This window comes from Myotis daubentonii, chromosome 11, assembly GCF_963259705.1.
Source record: "Myotis daubentonii chromosome 11, mMyoDau2.1, whole genome shotgun sequence".
NCBI classification, from domain to species: Eukaryota; Metazoa; Chordata; class Mammalia; order Chiroptera; family Vespertilionidae; genus Myotis; species Myotis daubentonii.
In genome coordinates, this window is record NC_081850.1 from 37,177,175 (window position 1) to 37,198,945 (window position 21,771).

The window sequence follows — 21,771 nt, forward strand, 5'->3', positions numbered from 1 at the left end:
AGACGCTCAATGCAGGAGCTGTCCTCTGGTGGTCAGAGCGCTCCCACAGAGGGAGCTCTGCTCAGCCACAAGCCAGGCTGACGGTGCCAGCACAGCAGTGATGGTGGGAGCCTTTCCCGCCTCCTCAGCAGCGTTAAGGATGTTTGACTGCAGCTTAGGCCTAGTCCCTGCTGGCAAGTGGACATCCCCTGAGGGCTCCTGGGCTGCCAGAGGGATGTCTGACTGCCAGGTTAGGCCCGCTCCCCTGGGGAGCGGGTCTAAGCCAGCAGGTGGACATCCCCTGAGGGGTCCCAGACTGTGAGAGGGCACAGGCTGGGCTGAGGCCCCCCCCCCCAGTGCACAAATTTTTGTGCACCGGGCCTCTAGTATATTCATAATGATGAAGATATTTGCTAAAGATCCTGATAAATCTTCTGAAGTGTAGTTTTTTAAGGGAAGTATATTAGGCTTTAACAAATTCTATTATTATGTCCTCTAGAGTGGACAGGAATGGAGGGGAAGTATATTAGATGTGCTTAAAGTACAATTTCAATGATTATCTTTTAAAATAAGTAGTAATGAATATTTAGAACAAGAGCAATTTTATAAAAAGGAAAATGCCTAAAACCTGAACTACAATGTTCTATGTTTTTATGACTTTATTTAAATATGGAGTGTTTTCCTTTTAAGAAGAGATGTCAGGGTATACAATTTAATCTCCCCCCCCCCCAAAAAAAACACAAAAACAAAACACCCTACTGATTCACAGTAGGAACAAAAATTACCAATGGAGAAGAACTAATTCGTATATTCAGAGCTTATTAAAGTCTTTGTCAGAGGTGAAAAAGGGGTCTCCAAAGTAAAATCCTTTGTGTTAACATTAGATTTTGTTACACTACCGTAACTTCTTTCAAACTTTGTTTTTGTTCAGCATTTAACAGAAGAAAAACCTGATGGCCTTATCAATGAAGCTTCTAGGTATTCGTATTTAAAGTATATATTGATTACTGGCTAATTGGAAAGAGAAAATTATGAATGTGAAAACCAAAAACAAATATAAAAACATAAGTCAAGGAATTGATTATCTTTTTTTTCCTGTGGTTGAGTTATTGCTATTTATGATAGTCTGATAACTAAACTTTTGTTTAAATCTTTTAATTATAGCATAAAGTTAGTGCTGGGCATAGGAGTTCTTAATGAGGAGTTTGGGAACCGTTAACATTTAGAAAATATTTTCTTTCAAAAATATTTTCTTATTATACCATATCTTTGGGATTGAAAGTGATTATAAAAAAGTTGGCTCACTTCAGAACAACAGAGGAACCAATATGGATATGGTTTAATTTGGCAGTTAGAACATATTTTGTTTAAATATCTTTATGCTTCTAATTGGTTTGTCTTTAGACTTAAAATATTTAAATTAGTTTGCCTACTCTAAGCATATTCTCACTAATAGGAAAAAGGTTTTTGGATAAGTGACAGTCACTAAATATGCTGCTGGGTTTAAGAATGAGCTCCCTTGAGATTTGCTATGGATGATCCAGACATAAAAAAGGAAGACTGCAAGCAACCGATTGATTCCCTTTCGTTTTGGAGTGTGGTACTCTGTTGTTTTGTAATCCTGCCTAAGCATTCATTTGGTATATACTTATAATTCAAATTAGACTGAACTGAAATGTTTTTGTAACTTTTTCCTTTATTAAATTATCTTTATTATAGAAAATGTAAATAAACCATCTAGAAAATAGCAAAATATTATAAAAGCCAAAATAAAATTAAACATAAAAGACCTCCAATTTAAAGATTGCACCTGCTTATATTTTGAAGTGTGCACATTCATGTAAAATTTACTTAGACAGAAAAGTAGGGATTGTGATATGCATGCTATTGAAACCTGCTGTTTTCATGAATTAAAATTAATTTATTTTTGAGAATTTGATTGTGTTATTTATTAGCTATACTTCCAGGTAGCACAACACTAGGATAGGAACAGATAGTCTCATGATTAAAATTTCCTGAGGAGTTGAGGAAAATTTAAAGACTCCTCAGCTTTACTATTCCTATTAGTAGAATATATAACTTCTGTTACAGTAAGCTATTTTCTTACTCGGCTTTCTGTTAACTGGATTCTTTAACTTGAATTTATGTATATCTGTTTTACAAAAAAATATATGTTCATAGTGATGAAATAGATATTTGTTAGAGATCCTGATAAACCTTCTGAAGTGTAGTTTTTTAAAATACTGTTTAATGTTAAAAAAAACTTAATTCACTGTATTTCTTTGGAAATTATGTTAACTATTACATGGAATATTTTAGTAAGTAAACTGTCTTTATTTTTGCCATATTGGAAATCTGAATTTTATGCATTTCTTTACAAAGGAAATCATGAGTTGATAATCAGCCTAATTGTAAATCATCCTTGATTGTAGACTTTTGAGGCTTGTTCTAGAGTAGCAAGTGAAAGTACTTAGTAAATATTTTTAATGAATAATGTGAAATCTGAATTTATATAGTAATGAATGCAATTTATTCTTACTATCTGAAGAATAGGTTAGGAGTAAATTGAATTACTATAGAGAGTACTATATAGTTTTTTAACTGATAATTGATCTGAAGGAGATGTTTCTATTTATTTTTTTAATTTCTTAACATTTTTGTTTTGACATCTGTTCTTATTTGCTAATTTAGGCAAGTTGCCCTGGCAGATATCATCCTCATCAATAAAACAGACTTGGTCTCAGAAGAGGATTTAAACAAATTAAGAACAACTATTAGGTACAAAATTATAAGTGTTAAGTACCTACAAATTCTAAGTGTACTACACAAAATATTTTTACCATGTACCCTTAGAGAATCACATGTATAGTTATTGACTGACTGTTACATAAGTAGTACTATATGAAATTATTCCCCATTGCTTACAGAGCATGGCTCAAAGTTCATAGACTGATATTCAGGGTCTTCTGACGTCATCCTCCTTTTCCTGTCTTTTTGACTTTTTCCTTACATGAAGTTCTCTGTATCCAGGATGATTATTTACTTATTTTCTCATGTGTCTTGTGAAATCCTTTTATTAGTCATATTGTGTTCTCACTCTGCCAGTCCTTGAATTCCTTTATCTTCTCTGTTTTTCTTCTTCATTTCCCCCCCAGCAATTTTATCCATTCTCTAAAACCCCTCCCTTCCCCATCTTTTTCTTCCTTTCTCCTATGTGAAGTTTTCCCTGACTTGCGTGGTCTTACTTTTACCTGTACCTTTATTGACTTTGTCGTCCTTAACTGTCAACTGACCATACCTGTTTTCCAGCTTGTTTTAATGTCTGCAGTATCCATGGCCTACGCCAATCAATATAGGATAATATGAATGATACTCAAATATGTGTTAAATGATCTAACAGTAACTTGGACTTTTCAAGTGAGGTTAGAGTTTAGGGACTTTGAATTGTTTTATAAGAGCTAAACTAATACATCCCACCTATAAAGAGACATTGAATAGCTTTTATTATTAGTCATCTTTAGTTGACACAGTCTGCTGACATCAGATTTTGAATCTGTCAGTGCCAGTTCATGTAGCATATGTTATGAATGGAATCAATGAAGCTAAGACTCATTAGGAGCTGCCTACAATGAAATGATTACAGAAGGAAAAATTCATGTTTTCCTCCATATTTGGTCTTATTTTAATAGTAATAGCTTCTCAGATTTACTATTAAAAACTGTTATAATGTCTTCAAGTGGAGGGCAGATAATATTACATAGTATTTAAGGTTATGGGTTTTGGAATCTGCTTGGGTTTTAATCCTTGGTCTGTTTCTCACTATATTATTTTTAAGTCTCATCTGTAAAACAAGAGTAATACGTACCTCATAAGTTGGTTTGATTGGTATATGCGATAATGTTAGTGAACTTTGCACAGTGCCCAGCACATAAGTGAGTTTGTTGACTCTTACCATTATCAGAGTGTAATTTTTTTCTTCATTTATATAGTAATTTCAAAGTACAGTGAGTAAAAAAATGAAATAGAAAGATGGTTGACAATTTTGAAAAGTCTAGAAAGATGAACCAGTAAATGAAGATTACTTCTTTTACCCCTTTTGACACTCATTTCCTAAATTTTGTTCTCTTCCCAAAATCCCATGCATCATTGTGATTACTAGAAAAAAAGAACACAATCTATGTAGCAAACATTTTTGGATTTGAGATTATTACTGCTGGGTTTTTCTATTTCCCTAATGACTAAGCTGGATCTGCAGGACTGGCTGTTAGCCAGATAGTGCTGGACTGTACAGCTATACCAGAAAGAATTTGGACAAAGCACATTAAGAAGTTAAAGACCCTTTTGGCTGTTTACCCTCCATGGTATATCAGACTTGCAACTGACTCGGAATTAGATTTGGGGAGGTGGAAAGTAATCATTTGAGAGGAAAGAGCCATCATTTTACAGAGTACATTCAAAAGAGAAGATTAAAAACTTGGTGAAATAGTGGAGAGACTTGCCTCAGGATCATTGTATGCGGGAGGCCGTACCCATGAGAACAAGCTTGAACAAATAGCAAATATCATCAGCAAGTAACACTAAAGGCAATAGAATTGATGATATAAAGATAACTAGATCAGGTGTACAGTATGTTGAAAAAGATTTAAGTATTTTTGGTGCCATGTAATGGGAGCTGTATTGTATTATCTTAGTATCAGAAAGGGAAGGGCGGGTAGAGTTTCTACTCTGGGAATTGGAGATGTTATTCACTAAAACAGCGGTTCTCAACCTATGGGTCACGACCCTTTGGTGGTCGAACGACCCTTTCACAGGGGTCGCCTAAGGCCATCCTGTATATCAGATATTTACATTACGATTCATAGCAGTAGCAACATTATAGTTATGAAGTAGCAACGAAAATAATTTTATGCTTGGGTCACAACATGAGGAACTGTATTTAAAGGGCCAGAAGGTTGAGAACCACTGCTCTGAAAGAACCTGGATGTATGACTTAGTGTTACTGTGAGTATTGAGGACAGGCTGGGGTCAAAGCCACTCAGAGCTAGGCTTTAATTCTAGCATGTGTATAGTCATTTCCACAAACTGTGCTTGGGGAATGTTGGGTATCAATAAAATGTTTTACTTATATACTTATTTTAAGAACATTAGAATTACTGGTTATTTATGAATCGCATTTTCTAAAGTGAAGGACTTTTTTTTTTTTAATATATTTTATTGATTTTTTTTTTACAGAGAGGAAGGGAGAGGGATAGAGAGTTAGAAACATTGATGAGCGAGAAACATCGATCAGCTGCCTCCCGCACACCCCCTCCTGGGGATGTGCCGCAACCAAGGTACATGCCCTTGACCAGAATCGAGCCTGGTACCCTTCAGTCCGCAGGCCGACGCTTCATCTACTGAGCCAAACCAGCTAGGGCTTAAAGTGAAGGACTTTTTTATAAATCGCAAAGTAGCCCCTCGTTCTGTGAGTTGTGCAGTAAATTTTTGCATATCATGTTTTAATGTCTCAGTAGAATATACCTGACTTATTATGAGAAGGAAAATAATAATTAAACTATAAAATATGTAAGTTTTGTTTTTCTATATTTTGTTTTTTTCTAGTTCCAGAAAAATTTGTATATGCTTACTTCATATTTTAGAAATAATGTGCCTTGTATGTTTTTTAAAAAACAACATTTTTTACCTTTTCTACCTCATTTTTAAATTTATTTCAGATCAATAAATGGACTGGGGAAAATTTTGGAAACACAAAGATCAAGGTACCTGTAAAAAACTATTAGTGATATTAACAATAAATTTAGTTAATAATAAATATTAAGTAATTGATAAATATACTTGAATCTAATATAAGAAAAAAAATGTACATTTTTAAATTGATTTTTAGAGGGGGATAGAGAAAGAGAATCATTGATCGTTTGCCTCCTGTACACTGCTGACTGGGGATTGAACCCACAATCCGGTTATGTGCCCTGACTGGGAATTGAAGCCTGGACCCTTTGGTACATGGGATGGCAGCAACCAGCTGAGCCACACTGGCCATTTTTAAAACTAGGGTCCAGAAATGTTGATTTGAAAGCTCTTTATAAATTAGTTTGGCATATCTATTTATTTGCTTCTCCTTCTTGTAATTTAAACTGTAGAGCCATGATAACACTGTGCAACTGTGCTTTTGCTAATGAAGAGGAAAACGTAGGATATTCAGCTATTTATAAAAGTAACGTGTAGAAATCTGAAAAAATATATATTATTAAGAATCTTATTTTATTTTGAGAGATCTAAATAGCTTTTTTATTGTTAATCCTCACCTGAGGATATTTTTCCATTGACTTTTAGAGAGAGTGGAAGGGATGGAGAGGTAGGGAGGTAGAGAGAGAAAGAAAGGGAGAGAGGGAGATATCCATTTGAGAGAGACACATCGATTGGTTGCCTCCCACATGCGCCCCTGCCTGGGGTGGGGATCAAATCTGCAACCCACATACCTGCCCTTGACTGGGAATCGAACCCGAGACCCTTTGGTGGGCAGACCAATGCTCTAACCACAGAACAACACCAGCCAGGGCACAATATTTTGAAACCTTCCTAGTGTTTCATGGTTGCAGAAATCATCTGTCATGTAAAAATACATGGAACCTTTAAGTTCCTGATATATTCCTTTTTTAAAAACATTTTAATTTTCATTTCCTATAGGTTCTTCTCTCTTTCCATTGTGTTTATACAGATGTGCATTACTGTATAAAATTATGTGTTCTTAATATATTCCTAAAATGGATTTCTATAGATTGAACTCTTATTTTCCATTGCATGCTTACAGGGGTATTTCGTTAAGCTCATTTTTTTCAGCAAGAATGGCTCAGCAGCTGATAGACCCAGCAACATGCAGCCATAGCTCTGAGACTCACAGTTTGCAGTCTGTGCCACCTAGTTTTTAATTCAAAGATCTGTCCCTGAAAATGCAGCAGACGCCTAAGTTGAGTGGCTCATCTGCTAGGGCAGAGATTAGAGGTGCTGACAGACTACCATAAATGTTAGGCAGTAACAGCAGCAGCTGCTTATATGCGTGTCAGCAGCTGGTGAATTAATTTTGTATGCATTCTCAGGAGCCACTGGTCTGCTGGCAGAGGTGGCAGAAGAATGCCCTGAGTGTAAGTTTTCTACAAGCATACACCAAATGTGCTCCCTGCATTTCAAATTCCAGTGTAGAAAATGTCTGATAGCCTACCTAACTCATATCATGAGCATTCTTCAGTATGTCTTCTTCCTATTGCATTTTACTGTTTCTTTTCTCCTTAATGTTTCTTTCTTTATAAAATGACAGACAACTATATAATGCTTAAGTAAGGTTTTAAAAGTCATGTCCATATAAATAGCTATAGTTCTGTTGTAATAGCATTTATTTGGTTCATATTTACAAACATCTTAAATCAGTTTTTTAAAGGCCTGTGGATTTATCTTGCTTAATTTTTTTAATGTTGGTTTTTATTTAGGATCTTTATTTTCCTGTATAAAGGTTTCATCTTGAATAGTTTATTATATGATTTTGGTGTTTATGTACTTTTCTATCATTGTTCTATATTATAGAATAGCAAACATGTAGTGATTAAATTTTGTTACTTCAAATGGATGAATGAACAGGGAATAAAGTCTCCTTTTTTTCTGTTTCTTCAGTGTCGGGTGTTTGCCAGTATATCTGAGAATCTAGGGACTTTCTGAAGTATCACTTCTTGTGTTGAGCATGATGTTGGGTTAGGATCCTTTTCAGTGAAGATCAGAACTCCATGGAAGAATTCTTACTAGTAGGTCAGGAATCTTATATCAAACTAGAGGCCCAGTGCACGAGATGCATGCACGCAGTGAGGAGGGGGTGTCCCTCAGCCTGGCCTGCGCCCTCTCACAGTCCAGGAGCCCTTGGGGTATGTCCAACTGATGGCTTAGGCCCACTTTCTGGTAGGCCTAAGCCGGCAGGCAGTCAGACATCCTTAGCACTGCTGTGGAGGCAGGAGAGGCTCCCACCACTGCCACTGCACTCGCCAGCTGTAAGCCTGGCTTTTTTGGTTGAGCAGTGCTCCCCCTATGGGAGCGTACTGACCACCAAGAGGCAGCTCCTGCATTGAGTGTCTGCCCCCTGATGACCAGTGTGCGTCATAGCGACCAGTCTTCTGCCATTGAAGCGATTTGCATATTAGCCTTTTATTATATAGGATATTTCCCAAAATTCCTGAGGAATTGCAACTTGAGTTTCCCAGTTTAGAAACTAGAGATTTGGTTTTTAACAAAACAGTTGAAACCACTCTGATGGAAGTTTTGTGTTACTGTGTGTGTATTTTTTTTAATCCCTTAAGCATTTTGTGATAGACAAATGCTGACAGTAGTAAAACTGACCATAGTAAAGCTGCTATAAGCATGTGTAAGAAAAAGCTTACCTAGAGAGTGTATAAGTTAAAGAATGACAATGATGTGTAGCATTGTTTTATTGGTATGTCTTAAGTTGATTTTGAGGCAAATGGGATTCTAATGGACCACACCCGAACTTTAGAAGCTGGAGGGAAAGATTAGGAGTTCCATTCTTAACTTTTTTGACTTTTTTTAAATCTTAGAGATATAAATGGACTGAACAGAGGAAAACCTAAATCCAATTTCTTAATAATAACTTATTCTATTCAACAGACTGTATATTGAGCATGCTACCGGTTGCTAGGCATTTTGCGGCATGTTAAGGGTTTAAGCAATGGGTAAGGCAAAAACTTGGTTTTGAGGGTAATCAGTCATTTGAGGACGACAAAAGCAAACAAAAACCAATATATCATATTATTAATGTAACAGGAATATTAGATGCACAGGTTCCTGTAAGAACAGGAAGATAAAGAACAATTACTCAACTGTTCTTGATGAAGAGTCAGAAAATTTTGACTGAGAAGGTGATCATTGACCTGAGTCTTGAAAAATGAATAGGAATTTTCTAGATGGACAAGAGTAGCAATGGCATTCTAGGCCTAAGGGAGTTTTTATATTTGAGACACCAGTGAATATTTCAAAATGACTAGAACATATGGTATTATGTTGTAAAGAGAAAAAGGGATAAGACTGAGGAGATAGAGAACTTACCACAAAGGTGGTGATACCACTTTTGCCATGATACATAGTTTGGATTTTCTCCTGTAGGCAGCAAGGAGCTAGTGAAGGAGTAAAAGCAGTATGACTCTTGGGAAATGGATTGAATATTGCACAGTTCTTCCAAGTCAGGAAATACAGGAAGGAAGGAGCAATTTTGGGGTAGGGTGATGTTAGCAGTGGGTTTAGTAAGGTGATTTAGTTCTGCAGGCTTTTGAGGTGCCACTGAGGAAAGCATTTGGAAATTTAATTCTAGAGTTCAGGGTATAGCTATCGGATGGTATTGACAATTCACAGATCTGGAATTGGCTGGTGGCCCCTGTTCATGAGACTCACTGAACTTTGAAAAGATGACTATAGGCAATATCCCTGGAGTAGCTTCTGAACTTCCCTTTCCACCTTGGACAGCCAGAGCTCTCTTCCTTGTCATTCTCCTTTCCCTGGTCTTAGGCTACTTAAAGTACTCTAGACATAGGGAAAATTGGAAGTTCTTCATTGATTAGGTACTCCTGGCATAGGTAGTTCACGAATTAGGAGAAAAGATGAGCTTTCAAAGTTCTTTACTTTGCCCTTTGTGTTTGCTTTATTCTCTCATTTAGTTTTTACATGATGGGACTAGTCTTTATTTGTATTTTTTTTACTATTAATATCCTGAAAAATATCTGATGTTTTTATCTTCAAAGGAGGAAATTAAATGCATTTGATGCCAGGGCAGTTTGCTTTCTAGTGAGTGAAATCATTTATTTTTCATGGCGATAATAGATTTGAAAAAAGTCTATGGTCACTTTTATCTGGAAGCTTAGACTTTTTCCTCTTTTCCTCTCCATTGAGAATCTGGTGAGAATACAGTGAGACACTTTGATATTTTATCATTCTCTATAGAATTTAACCTGTACAGATCTAGTGTTGATCCTATCTGTTTTAGAAATGTCAAAAGAATCTGAGTACAAAGCAGAGTTATCTCTAAATCTATGACACGTATTCTCAAGGACACAGACTTAGTGAAACTAGTTTATTTAGAAGCTTGTGTTACAAAATTGACTTTTGGTATTCACACAATTGGCTTGAATTTTGATATTCACACAAATGGCATGTGTAAACTTTTTAAAACTTTAAAGTTATTTCCTAAGGTAAAGATAATAAACTTGGGGGAAACTTCATTCATCACCTGTCAGTATAAATATTTGCTCAGTTGTGATAGTGAAAAAGGGAATATGTTTAATGTTGAGACTTTGATCTCTTATATAAATTGATATTAAAAAATTTCTTTGCCCGGCCAGTGGGGGTTAGTGGTTGAGTGTCAACCTATGAACCAGGAGGTCACGGTTTGATTCCTGGTCAGGGCACATGCCCAGGTTGCAGGCTTGATCCCTTGTGGGGGGCATGCAGAAGGTTGCTGATCAATGAGTCTCTGTCATCATTGATGTTTCTATCTCTCCCTCTCCCTTCCTCTCTAAAATCAATATTTAAAAAATTTCTTCGTGGAACATTTTTTTTGCGCTGGATCATTTTCCTAATTTTGCTCATCTAGAATATCTGGAATTTGAAATATTGTTTGTCTATTAACAGAGAACTTTGGTGTATTCTTCTAATAAAATGGGAATTTGTCTGCCTTGTGCCAGGATAAGCATCCATAATCTAACAGAGAGTATTGTTGGCACAAGTATGACTATATGGCAGACTGTTGAGAATGAGCAAAGCAAACACAGCTGGTCAGTCAGTCCTACTAGTAAGTTAAAAGAGAAGGTTTAGTTTACATGTTTACGCATTTTTTAAAATCTTGACTTGGTTTGGTTTTCCTTGTGAAAAATATAATAGATGTTTGGCAAGTTCCTGGAATCTAATTTTGAAATTTAATTATATGGTTGTCATTTTTTTTACATTGTAGCTTTGATTATAGAGAAATCACCATCCTTAACTGTTTAATAGACTCATGTAAAAATTGGAACTCAATCACCAGTCTTCATAAATTTATGAATTTAAAACAAAGCTAATGCTAATTTTGAAATGATTGTCTCTTCTGATTTGAATACTTGCTTTCATAATAAGGCTTACTTAATTACTACTAAATAATTCTAACATAATGTTTATGCAGATAGAACACTAACTAGGAAGTTTCAGTTTATATGCAACACCATTCTGAAGGAAATGAAATCAAATCACATTATTTGCATATAGATACGGGTCCTAAAGTGAATATTTCTAATACAGTGGTTGTTTGACTCCTCACATTCTTACAATATTACCTGTTATATATCATGGAAGGAGGGAGGTGGAGTAAAAGAAATATGAAAATTCTATTTGTTCCACTACTCTCATTTCATATTTTAAGTAATAAACTGCTGCTTTGAAAAGTTTCAGTTCTTTAACTGAAATTTATATATATGAATGGATTTTTAGGATTAAAAAGGTAACTGAAAATAAATTTAAAAAACTAACTAATGCCTGGGGCTGGTGGTGGGACGGGCTAGAATGGGTTAATGGGGGGGGGGGGCATATGCAATACTTTAAACAATAAAAATCTAAAAAATATTAAATAAATAAACAACAAACTAAAGAAACTATAGTTTATTGAAGCAATAACCAAGTAACCTGGGTCTTAGACCATTCAACCAATTTTTTTAATTTTATGTATTAAATTTATAAAAAGGTTATTTTTAGAAGCTTTTTGTTTCTTGCCTGTCATTTTTGTTTTCCCAAAATACTATGATATACTGATAAATTTTTGGCAAAAGAGTCTCTGAGATTTTTTTTTTCCGGATTAGTTGAATATATTTTATAGAATTTTACACTGTTACATTGGTTTTGTTTCTTTTAGAGTTGACCTCTCTAATGTGTTAGATCTTCATGCCTTTGACAGTCTCTCTGGAATAAGGTATGTTTCCTGTATTTTGGTCATTTTTATTATAATGTACCTGTTATTCCACAGTTATAGTTGTTACAGGAATGATTTACAGAGTTACACACTTGATTTAAGCTTCCTGTCATTCTTTGACATAAAAGACCGCTCTGAATGATTATGTTCTTGAAAATTTTGTTAATTGGATATTTGGAAATCACAGTACATTTTCCTATAGAAGTTATAGTGTAAATGGTAGTTAACTTTAAGACTAATCATTAATATTTTTATACCAAATATATATAACATTTTCTATGACAAAATGCATGAAATACATAGACAATTTTAGCTTAGGATATTACCACAGATACTTTTCTTTCCCCTCAGTGATGGATCAGTTTCCTGTGTCTTTCCCCAAAGGGAATCTTTTTTATAAGAAAGAGCATAATGTAAATTTCTTTTCTGTACATTAGTATCTTTTTTTAAAAGGCATCTTAACCATTTTTAAGTGTACAGTTCAATCAAGTATATTCACATTGTTGTGGATTGGCTCTACAGAACTGCTTTATCTTGCAAAACTAAAACTACACCTATTCAGTGACAACTCTCCATTTTTCCCTCCCCACTGCCCTTGGCAGCCATCATTCTATTATCTGTTTCTATGAATTTGACTACTTTGATACTCATATAAGTAGAATCAAGCAGTATTTGTCTTATCGTGACTGGTTTATTTTACTTTTTCATTTAGTCCTCAAGGTTCATCCATATTTAACAAAGAAGGATTTCCTTCTCTTTTAAAAAAATTCCCACTCAAGGATATTATTTCCCTTGATTTTTTTTAGAATGGAGGGGAGGGAGGAGGAAGAGAGAGATAGAGATAGAAACACGTCAATTGGTTGCCTTTCGCACACGGCTGGGATCGAGCCTGCAACTGAAGTACATGCACTTGACCAGGAATTGAACCCCTCCATCCTTTGGTCCATGGGCTGACATTAACCACAGAGCAAACTGGCCAGGGCAGGATTCCCTTCTTTTAAAAGGCTAAATAAGATTTCCCTGTATGTGTATAATGTTGCTATGAATATGGGTGTGCTGATATCTCTTTAAGATGCTGCTTTCATTTCTTTTGGATATGTACCCAAAAGTGAGATTGTTGTATCCTATGGTATTTCTATTTTTAAGCTTTTGAGGAACCACCACACTGTTGTCCATAGCAGCTGCACCATCTTACATTCCCACCAACAGTGCACAAGGGTTTTAGTTTCTCTACATCTTGTCAGTACTTTCTGTTGTTTTTGGTGGTAGCTGTCCTAATGGGTATGAGGTGATAGCTCATTGTAGCTTTGATTTGCATTTATCTAATGTTAGAGATGTTGAGCACATTTTCATATGTTGGCCATTTGTATATCATCTTTGGAGAAATGTCTGATTAAGTACTTAGCCCATTTTAAATCTGGTTATTTGATTTTGTTGTTGTGGCTGAGTTGTAGGAGTTATTGTATATTTTAGGTGTTAACTCCCATTGTTATATCGCAAATCAGCAAGCTGGACAAGACACCTAATGAGCCAATTAGTTAGGAGTCATCTTTATTGCACACAGGTTCAGAGCAGATTACCTCTGTCAAATTCTGAACACCACATACAGGAAATTTCCGGTATTTATACTTTTCAAGCCTCTTTGTTTGCAGATATTACAAAGGGCTCTGTGTATGTTATTGTTACAGACATTTGTAACCTTGAATACATAATGAGTTTGGCATAAGAATATGGGAATTGTTATCAGTATTAGTCTACAGTGGTCGACAAACTCATTAGTCAACAGAGCCAAATATCAACAGTACAACGATTGAAATTTATTTTGAGAGCCAAATTTTTTAAACTTAAACTATATAGGTAGGTACATTGTTATTAACTTAATTAGGGTACTCCTAAGGCTTAGGAAGAGCCACACTCAAGGGGCCAAAGAGCCGCGAGCTGCAGTTTGCTGACCACGGGTCTAATGCATTGAATGGCTAGCTTACAAGGTTAGACAGTTAAGTTTATCTTTTTCTATTATTTGAACTAAAAACAAAGTCATTTTACAGAGTAACAGGCTATCTTAAAGTGACAGAGTTTATAATGACAGAGTTTACAGAACAAGGGATTATCTAACAATAGCAGAGAATTTTAAACAGTTTTCTATACAAGATGGAAGTTACTATGCTTCAGTATCAGACATGATTTGCAGATGTTTTCTTCCATTTCCTCTGAAGTAGATGAACCCTTCTGTGAGCAGTTTCCTCCCTCCCTATACCTGAGGAAAGGAGCATGCTTATCTCTGAGGACAAATGGACACTCGGAGGAATCTGAAGGAGCAGGCCTTACTGAGTTTCCCCCAACTTAACTACATTTGGCTGACACTCTGTCCTGTCCTGTTTTTCCATGACTTTGCACTCTTTACCACACCTAACATAAACCCACTCAGGCTTAACCATTTATTTGGGTCTTCATTTTCTTATGAAGGCTCCTCTGTCTTGTAAAACTTAAGTAATTGTGTGCTTTCCTCCTGCTACTCTGTCTTTATCAGTCTAATTTTCAGACCCAGCCAGGGACCTTAAGAGGGTAGAAGAAAACTTTTTCCTTCCCTACGGAAGTTTTAGGCCGTCATTGTCTAAAAACATTAAATATTGAAATAGCAGATGACTTACTTAAGAACAGTTATAATGCATTAGTGGCACTTAAAAAAGTAGCTGTTTAATGTGATGCCCCCGCTATAGGTAAGGCCTTTGCGTATTTCTCGTTGTGCTTAGTTAAACAGGAGAATCCATTCCTGAGCAAGCACCTGGGAAGGTTTAATTTGACACTTTCCCTACTAAGACTTCCCCCTCACCCTCAGGGAGACTCATTCCCTCCAACAGTTCCTACAAGCCTTTTCTCTTTCCTAAACTTGCTATTACTAATTTACCCCTTGCTGTTCTTCAAGGCAAAACATCTGCAAGGTTTTAAGTCCTTCCCTCCTCCCAACCTACCCCCATCAGTGTCTAACAATTGTCATGGTTATAATTTGTTATGCTTTTCTTTCAGAATTATGGTTATAATTCTGTTCTGCTTTTTTCATAGCAGAATAATGCATTGTTAAGATTCTGGCTTTTTGTTGTTACCACTAACTGAATATACAGAAGGCTTATATTTATGGATACTGTTTATTTTTTACTAAGTAGTCATGTTCAAAGGAAAATGTTTATAAAAGAAAATTTATTCTTCTAACTTTCTTTAGGTACCAGAAATTTCAAATTAGGAAGCAAGACTTGATGAAGTTTTGAGCAGTAGTAAAAATGCTTATTTATATTTTTCTAGGCTTATTTAGATTTTTGTATCTGGGTTTCGGGCTAATTAGAACTTTTGAAATTAAAAGGAAATCTACTGACATATTTAACCACACAAAATAGTGTTGCTAAAGATGAGTTTTTCTTTATATTGTGTTTATGTATGTGAATGTTTGTACATTTTTAAGAAAAGTTTTAAAATAATCTGCCAGCTTTTCTCTATTAGAATATGTGAGCAACATGTAAACTATATAATAGATTAAACTGTGAATATCTCTTCCTTATGTAACTTTATATCGTTAAGAAATGTACAAGGTTAAATAAAAAATATATTGATCTCTGAATTTATAATTAGTTGTTCTTAGTTTGCAGAAAAAACTTCAACATTTGCCAACAATACAACCTCACCTTGATCAGGTAAAAAAAAAAAAATCTTGAAAATATTTTTACAGTATCTCTTTAACTAAATAGGTTCTGTTTAGGACTATTTTATTAGAACTCTTTCTAAAAATGTATTTTTTAATTGTGTTGATAGTTTTCAGAATGTAAATGCTTTTGAGGCCATCCAATCTCTCTTCTTAAAGCATAATAGGAATTCATTAAACTGGAGTGGCTTAGAATATTTAGAAAATCATGCTTTCTAATTTCTCCATCCTGTAGGTCACTCAGCATATTTTATCAGTTCTTCTGAGGGAGTAACTTAAAAGCAGCATAGTGGTTCTATATGCAGCCTATTTTTAACTATATTGAACTGATTAAGGAAGTTTGGTATAAGCATGTATGGCTTATTTAAATAAAAATTGGCTTTGAGTTTCAATTGAGCACTATAAATTTAAACTTGTTAAGATGTTTTTCATTCTCTAAAACTCCAATTCCTGAGGTAAATACTGAAAATGCTAGGAACAAACAAACAAACAAAAATCTAGGAACAAAAAAAAAGCATAGAACATATTCACTGTACTCATCTCTCTTTTAAGCAAGTCGTAGATAGTAGAGCTTTAGGGTAACTTCTTTGTTTCATGTAAGCACAGTGAAAGGAAGGGAGGTGTGGTGAGCATTGCACCTAGTCTTCCTTCTCTGTCTTGAAGCTCTTACTCATTTTTTGAGTCCTTACTAATTGTAATAGGGCCAAAGTAACAGCAGCCACTTGTTCTTTTGTCTCCATTTTGGCTCATATTTATGGGAAGCTATACTACCATGTTTGTAACACTTTTCTCAGAAACTTAATAGAATATTTATCTTATCTTTAAAACGAGTGAATTGGAAAAATATAAAAGCCAGGTCGAATTTTTTGGAAAACTGTTTATAATCTCAGTATTAGTTATAAAATGGACTTGAATCACATTTTTAATGACTTTCTGGGTAAAGGACATCATAGTAGGAGTCATAAGGTTTAAAAGATATAGTATTCACTTTCAAGAACCTTTAAAATGGCCAGCGTCTGTATCCATAGTGTCTTGAGTATATCATGCCATTTCTCATGCTTTGTAGTTGGGGTTGAAATGCTTTTCCCTTGCAGTAGTCTCTAAATTCCTTAAATGTAAATTTCTCATTGCTAGAAATTTATGGTGGGTGCTTAGTGAATATTAAAAGAATGCAAAGCTGTGATTCTCAAATGGGGGTGTACATCAGAATCAATTGTGGAGCTTTTAAAAATAACTTGGATGCTCAGTTGTTGCCACCTCTCATATCTCCAGGAATGGGTCTTGAGAATGTACATATTAATGTATATGTATATTTTTAACATTTTATCTTGGAAAATGTCAAAGATATATAAAAGTAGAAAGAGTAGTAAAATGAACCCTTCCTATATATGACCCAGTTGAAATGGCCATCAACATTTTGCTGATTTTATTTCATCTATCTTCCCAGCATTTCTTTTGCTGTGGTATTATTTAAACTTTTTTCTTTAAATAGAAAAGTTCAAGCATACATAAAACTAAACAAGTGTAATGAACCTACATGTATCCATCACCCTTGCTGGAGTGTATTAAAGCAAATCCCAGACGTCGTGTCATTTCATCAGTAACTAGGATGTGCCTATTCTTTGTGTAAAGCTCTCCAGGAGACTTTTCTGCTTTAGATGTCTGAACATAGAACAGAATATAATATTGCAGACAAAGGGCTATGGAATCGAGAGCTCCAACTGTCTCATTTGGTTTAGTAGTTTGTAAAAGACTACGTTTCATCTGTAAAGTAAATAAAGTATACAAATTTTTAGTATACAATATCTTCACATGTACTTTTACCTATATATCTGCTCATATGTGTACATGAACACACATCCCTACAATTCCCACTCAGATCAAGATATAGAAAATGTTCAGTCAGCAACTCTCCTCCCAAAGAACTAACTGCTTTTCTGACTTTACACCAAAAAGTAACCCCAAAATGGTAGATTTATTTTTTACCAGAAGAGTAAGGGAAAGTGGGAAAGTGGGAAAGTGAGAATGTTCTAGGAGAGCAGAACTCCAGTACAGAAGTCTTCATGAATGCTTAGTATTGGGATCCTAGGATTGGCTTTGATTTGCTAGGCAAAGAAAACTCATGGCCTGGCCTACGTGGCTCGGTGGTTGAGCGTCTACCTATGAACCCAGGAGGTTACTGTTCAGTTCCCAGTCAGGGCACATGCCAGGGTTGTGGGCTTGATCCCCAATAGGGGGTGTGCAGAAGGCAGCCGATCAGTGATTCTCTCTTATCATTGATCTCTCTCTCTCTCTCTCTCTCTCTCTCTCTCTCTCTCTCTCTCTCTCCCTTCCTCTCTGAAATCAATAAAAATATATTTTAAAAGAAAGAGAGAGAGAGAGAACTCATGCTGTGCTGTCAGGCAGTATTAGGTCAGCCGGATTGGCGTGTGGAGTCAGGAACCAACCAGGAAGATACCACAGAACTTCACATGCCCTTGATGAGGGCCTTCTTACATTGCGAATAGAAATGGGATAGATCGAGCACTATTTCTCAGGTAGACTTGTCTGGATAACTTGACTAACTAGTGATGAAGCAATAAGAAGAGAGAAGTGATGGAAACAAGCCTAGATTACCTAGAGGAACCTAGAAATAGAAAACTCGGGAAGGCAAACTGAATATTCAGCTCTTTACTTGGTGGCAGGATATCGCAGTAGAGATTACACAGGCAAAGAGGAGGAGAGGACTGGAGTGTGGAGATGCCGATTTTGGGTTTAATCCTACCAGACCTGAGGCCCTGAACCTAACTGTCCCCTATACCTGGGCTCCTGAGCATTAAAGAGAAAAAACCAACATGATATAGAAAAATGTTAATTACATGCAAACAAGCAGTTAGAATAAGATGGAACCTGGAGACACTGTAGAAAATAGGCCTACCTTTCATCTGCCTTTCATCTAGCGCCAATATTCCACCTTTGTGTGGAAATTACCGAAAAATCAGTACAGCGGACTAGTAGGGTTAAGCAAGTTAGTGGGCTTAGTTTTCTAGATGAATAAGACATAGAAGTGGTTGCATATTAGGTATTGTTTGCAAAAGAATGGAAAACCGAGGGAAATAACCTGGTAGGTTAAAGAAAAAAACTGAGGCAACTCCTAGAATTTAGGTTATTCCTGGATTTTATTTTAAGTACAGTACCTTATTTTGCTTTCGTTTTCTGAATTATTGATTCAGTTTTCTGATTCTTTCTGTTTGGGAAAGAAGAGTTATTTTTAGATTGAAAACAATAATAAACTAGGGGAAAAGTCTGAAATGGGTAATACCTAGGACATACTGTGTGTTATTAAAGTTTTATCCTTGAATGATGTTTAATGCAATTCTCTATATTTCATGGATTTCTCATTTACTCCCTATAAGGAGGACTTGGGGTTGGAGGGTGGAAAGTAGATGAGAAAACCCAAGGGACAATCTATACATACTTAGTCAGTAGAGCCAATTATGAATTATGAGTTGTGACCCTCATTTTTGCCCTGGGAATTTATGGGTTTCATCTTTAGGGTCTAATGTGAGTAGAGTTTATTGATACAGAAAAACATCTTGTTTTAAAATGTTTATTTCCCCCCGTAAGTCCCATGATGCATTGTCTTAATTTTTAAAACCGTTTTCCTCTCATGCTGGAGTTAATTGTACCTCTTAGACAATTGTCATATCTCTAACCTGCAAAAAGCAAAAATCATTTCTTTTTTTTTTTTTCTTTGCTTTTTCAATTTTTTTTTTATTTTATTTTTTATTTTTTTATTGCTTAAAGTATTACAAAGGGTATTACATATGTGTCCATTTAAAAATCATTTCTGATATAAAATTTTTAGGCTAAGAATAAAGCAATAGAATAGAGCAATATTGAGTGCTACATTAAGACATTCCCAGTATTAAATGCCAAGTTATCTAACTTGAATAAAATACATTGTTAGCATTTTTGAAGATTAAATTACTACTGTCTTTTAAAATTGACAAATTATGTTTCACTTGGCACCCTTTTGCTGTGTATTTTAATAAGATTTTCTGTACGTTTTGATATAGATTTTTAGTGATGGCTTTGAGGAGGAAAGAAGGCTGTCATTTGTTTGAATATATACTATTATTATCATAACTTATAAAAACAGTTTAAAAACAGTGTTTAAGATTTAAAAATAAACACTTTTTTAAAAAATTGTGGTAAAAGACACATAACATGAGAGCCACCCCCTTAAGAAATGTTTAAGTGTATAGTGCAGTATCGTTAAGTATATGCATATTGTTCTGGGTAGTTTGTTTTTTACTAAGCCTCATTTCCCCCCGCTTGTAAAATGGAAATAACTCTCTTTATTCCACAGGATTATTGTCACATGTAAATGAAAGATAAAATGAAGTGACCCAGGCAAAAATATCTGGCTCAGTATACTTATGTTGATAAACTATATATGTGTATTATCTTTCCTCTTAGCACTGAGAATCCTGGAAAGGATGAATTAAATGATGAGTACCCTTTTATGGCAGTTTCTCTGTGTAAATGCTAAACCATTGATCAACTGTTCAGAATTTAAAAAATGGAATTGCTGATACCAAAAATCAAGTAATAGTGGGAAAGTTACACGTAATATAACTTTCTATGAATATGTTCCTTACTTTTCATTCTTAAAACTTAGGATTTTTTTAAAAAACGACTTTTTACTATTAAAAAAATCATTATTGATTCTCTTTCTTGATTTACAGAGTATTATTACAGTCACATTTGAAGTACCAGGAAATGCAAAGGAAGAAAGTCTAAATGAATTTATTCAGGTGAATGCAATAGTTAACTGATTAATGTTTTATCAACTGTATTGTTACATAGTTGTTGCTATTAGCAATGGTTGGTCTTACTGACATAATGTTACTTGATACAGAATCTTCTGTGGGAAAAGAATGTGAGAAACAAGGATGATGACTGCATGGAGGTCATACGACTAAAGGTGCAGTAGACATTTTACAGTTTTGGACAGAGTCCCTTTCTTGACTGTTATATAAAAGCATATTTGGATTTAAATGGAAGTACTGGTTTTATACACATAACCTTTATCTATTTTCATTTTTTCTTATTTCCATTGCTGAAACTCTTTGAAAATCACTGCATAAAGCATGATTTATTCAAACAACTTTACTTAGTGTTACAGCTAAAACAGCCTGTGTGCTTTGAAATGTTACACTATGCTCTCTACTCCCAGGAGTTCTGCGCAGTTATCTGGCTCAATTCATATTGAGGTTGACTGATCATTCTTCTCTGAGCAGGGGCTGGTGTCGATCAAAGACAAACCACAGCAAGTGATTGTCCAAGGTGTCTATGAGCTATATGATCTGGAGGAGACTCCAGTGTGCTGGAGAGATGACACTGAGAGAACAAATCGACTGGTTCTTATTGGTAAGTTACAAGCAGTTAAATCTCTAAAGCAAAGTGGAAAATATATTTGAAAAGATTATAATGCGCTACTTAAGCAGTATTAACCAATCAGAAGCCCTTTTGTAAACCTAAATAAACTTGTGGTTAATATGTTTGTCTTAGTCATGTTATAACATTCATAAGAACTGCTAGACCTTTTACTCTTCAAAGAACTTTAGAAAAGTGATTAATCCAAGTGTTAGTTGGGTACTGAAGTATTTAACTAGAAAGTTAAGGAAGGAATCACTCAATTACTATTTTTAATTTTCTGAAGATCATCAGCATTTAATGGTCAGAAATTGATAGCTAAACTGTGTCATTTTAGTAAGCATAGCATAATCACACCATATTTTGTTCTTTTTGCAGGCAGAAATTTAGATAAGGATATCCTTAAACAACTATTTATAGCTACTGTAACAGAAACAGAAAAACAGTGGACAACATATTTTCAAGAAGATAAAGTTTATCTGTAATATTGGAAGCATTTCTTAGCCAAAGGATTGGATGATAATATTAGGAATAAGTTTCCTACTGGTTATATTTCAAACATCTGTTCTTTGTATTCTGTTATGAATTCCAGTGTATGTTAAAATTATATTTATTTTATAGGATACATAAGATATTGTAAAGCAGAACTGTAAAACATTTGACATTTATACAATAAAATATAATATCCTCTGAA

The 21,771-nt window shown here is 34.9% G+C and overlaps 1 protein-coding gene across 3 annotated transcripts in view; it reads left to right on the forward strand.

Moving 5' to 3' along the window:
* Nucleotides 1-21,771, forward strand: part of LOC132211964 (zinc-regulated GTPase metalloprotein activator 1A) — a 46,009-nt gene extending 24,238 nt beyond the window's left edge. For all 3 annotated transcript variants that reach the window (XM_059656828.1, XM_059656827.1, XM_059656829.1), the window contains 9 exons: nt 911-957; nt 2,671-2,757; nt 5,694-5,738; nt 11,906-11,962; nt 15,597-15,648; nt 20,387-20,455; nt 20,560-20,625; nt 20,942-21,071; nt 21,456-21,771. In XM_059656828.1, the coding sequence (XP_059512811.1) occupies nt 911-957; nt 2,671-2,757; nt 5,694-5,738; nt 11,906-11,962; nt 15,597-15,648; nt 20,387-20,455; nt 20,560-20,625; nt 20,942-21,071; nt 21,456-21,562 (660 nt within the window). In that variant the 3' untranslated portion in view covers nt 21,563-21,771. The remainder of the gene's footprint in view (nt 1-910; nt 958-2,670; nt 2,758-5,693; nt 5,739-11,905; nt 11,963-15,596; nt 15,649-20,386; nt 20,456-20,559; nt 20,626-20,941; nt 21,072-21,455) is intronic.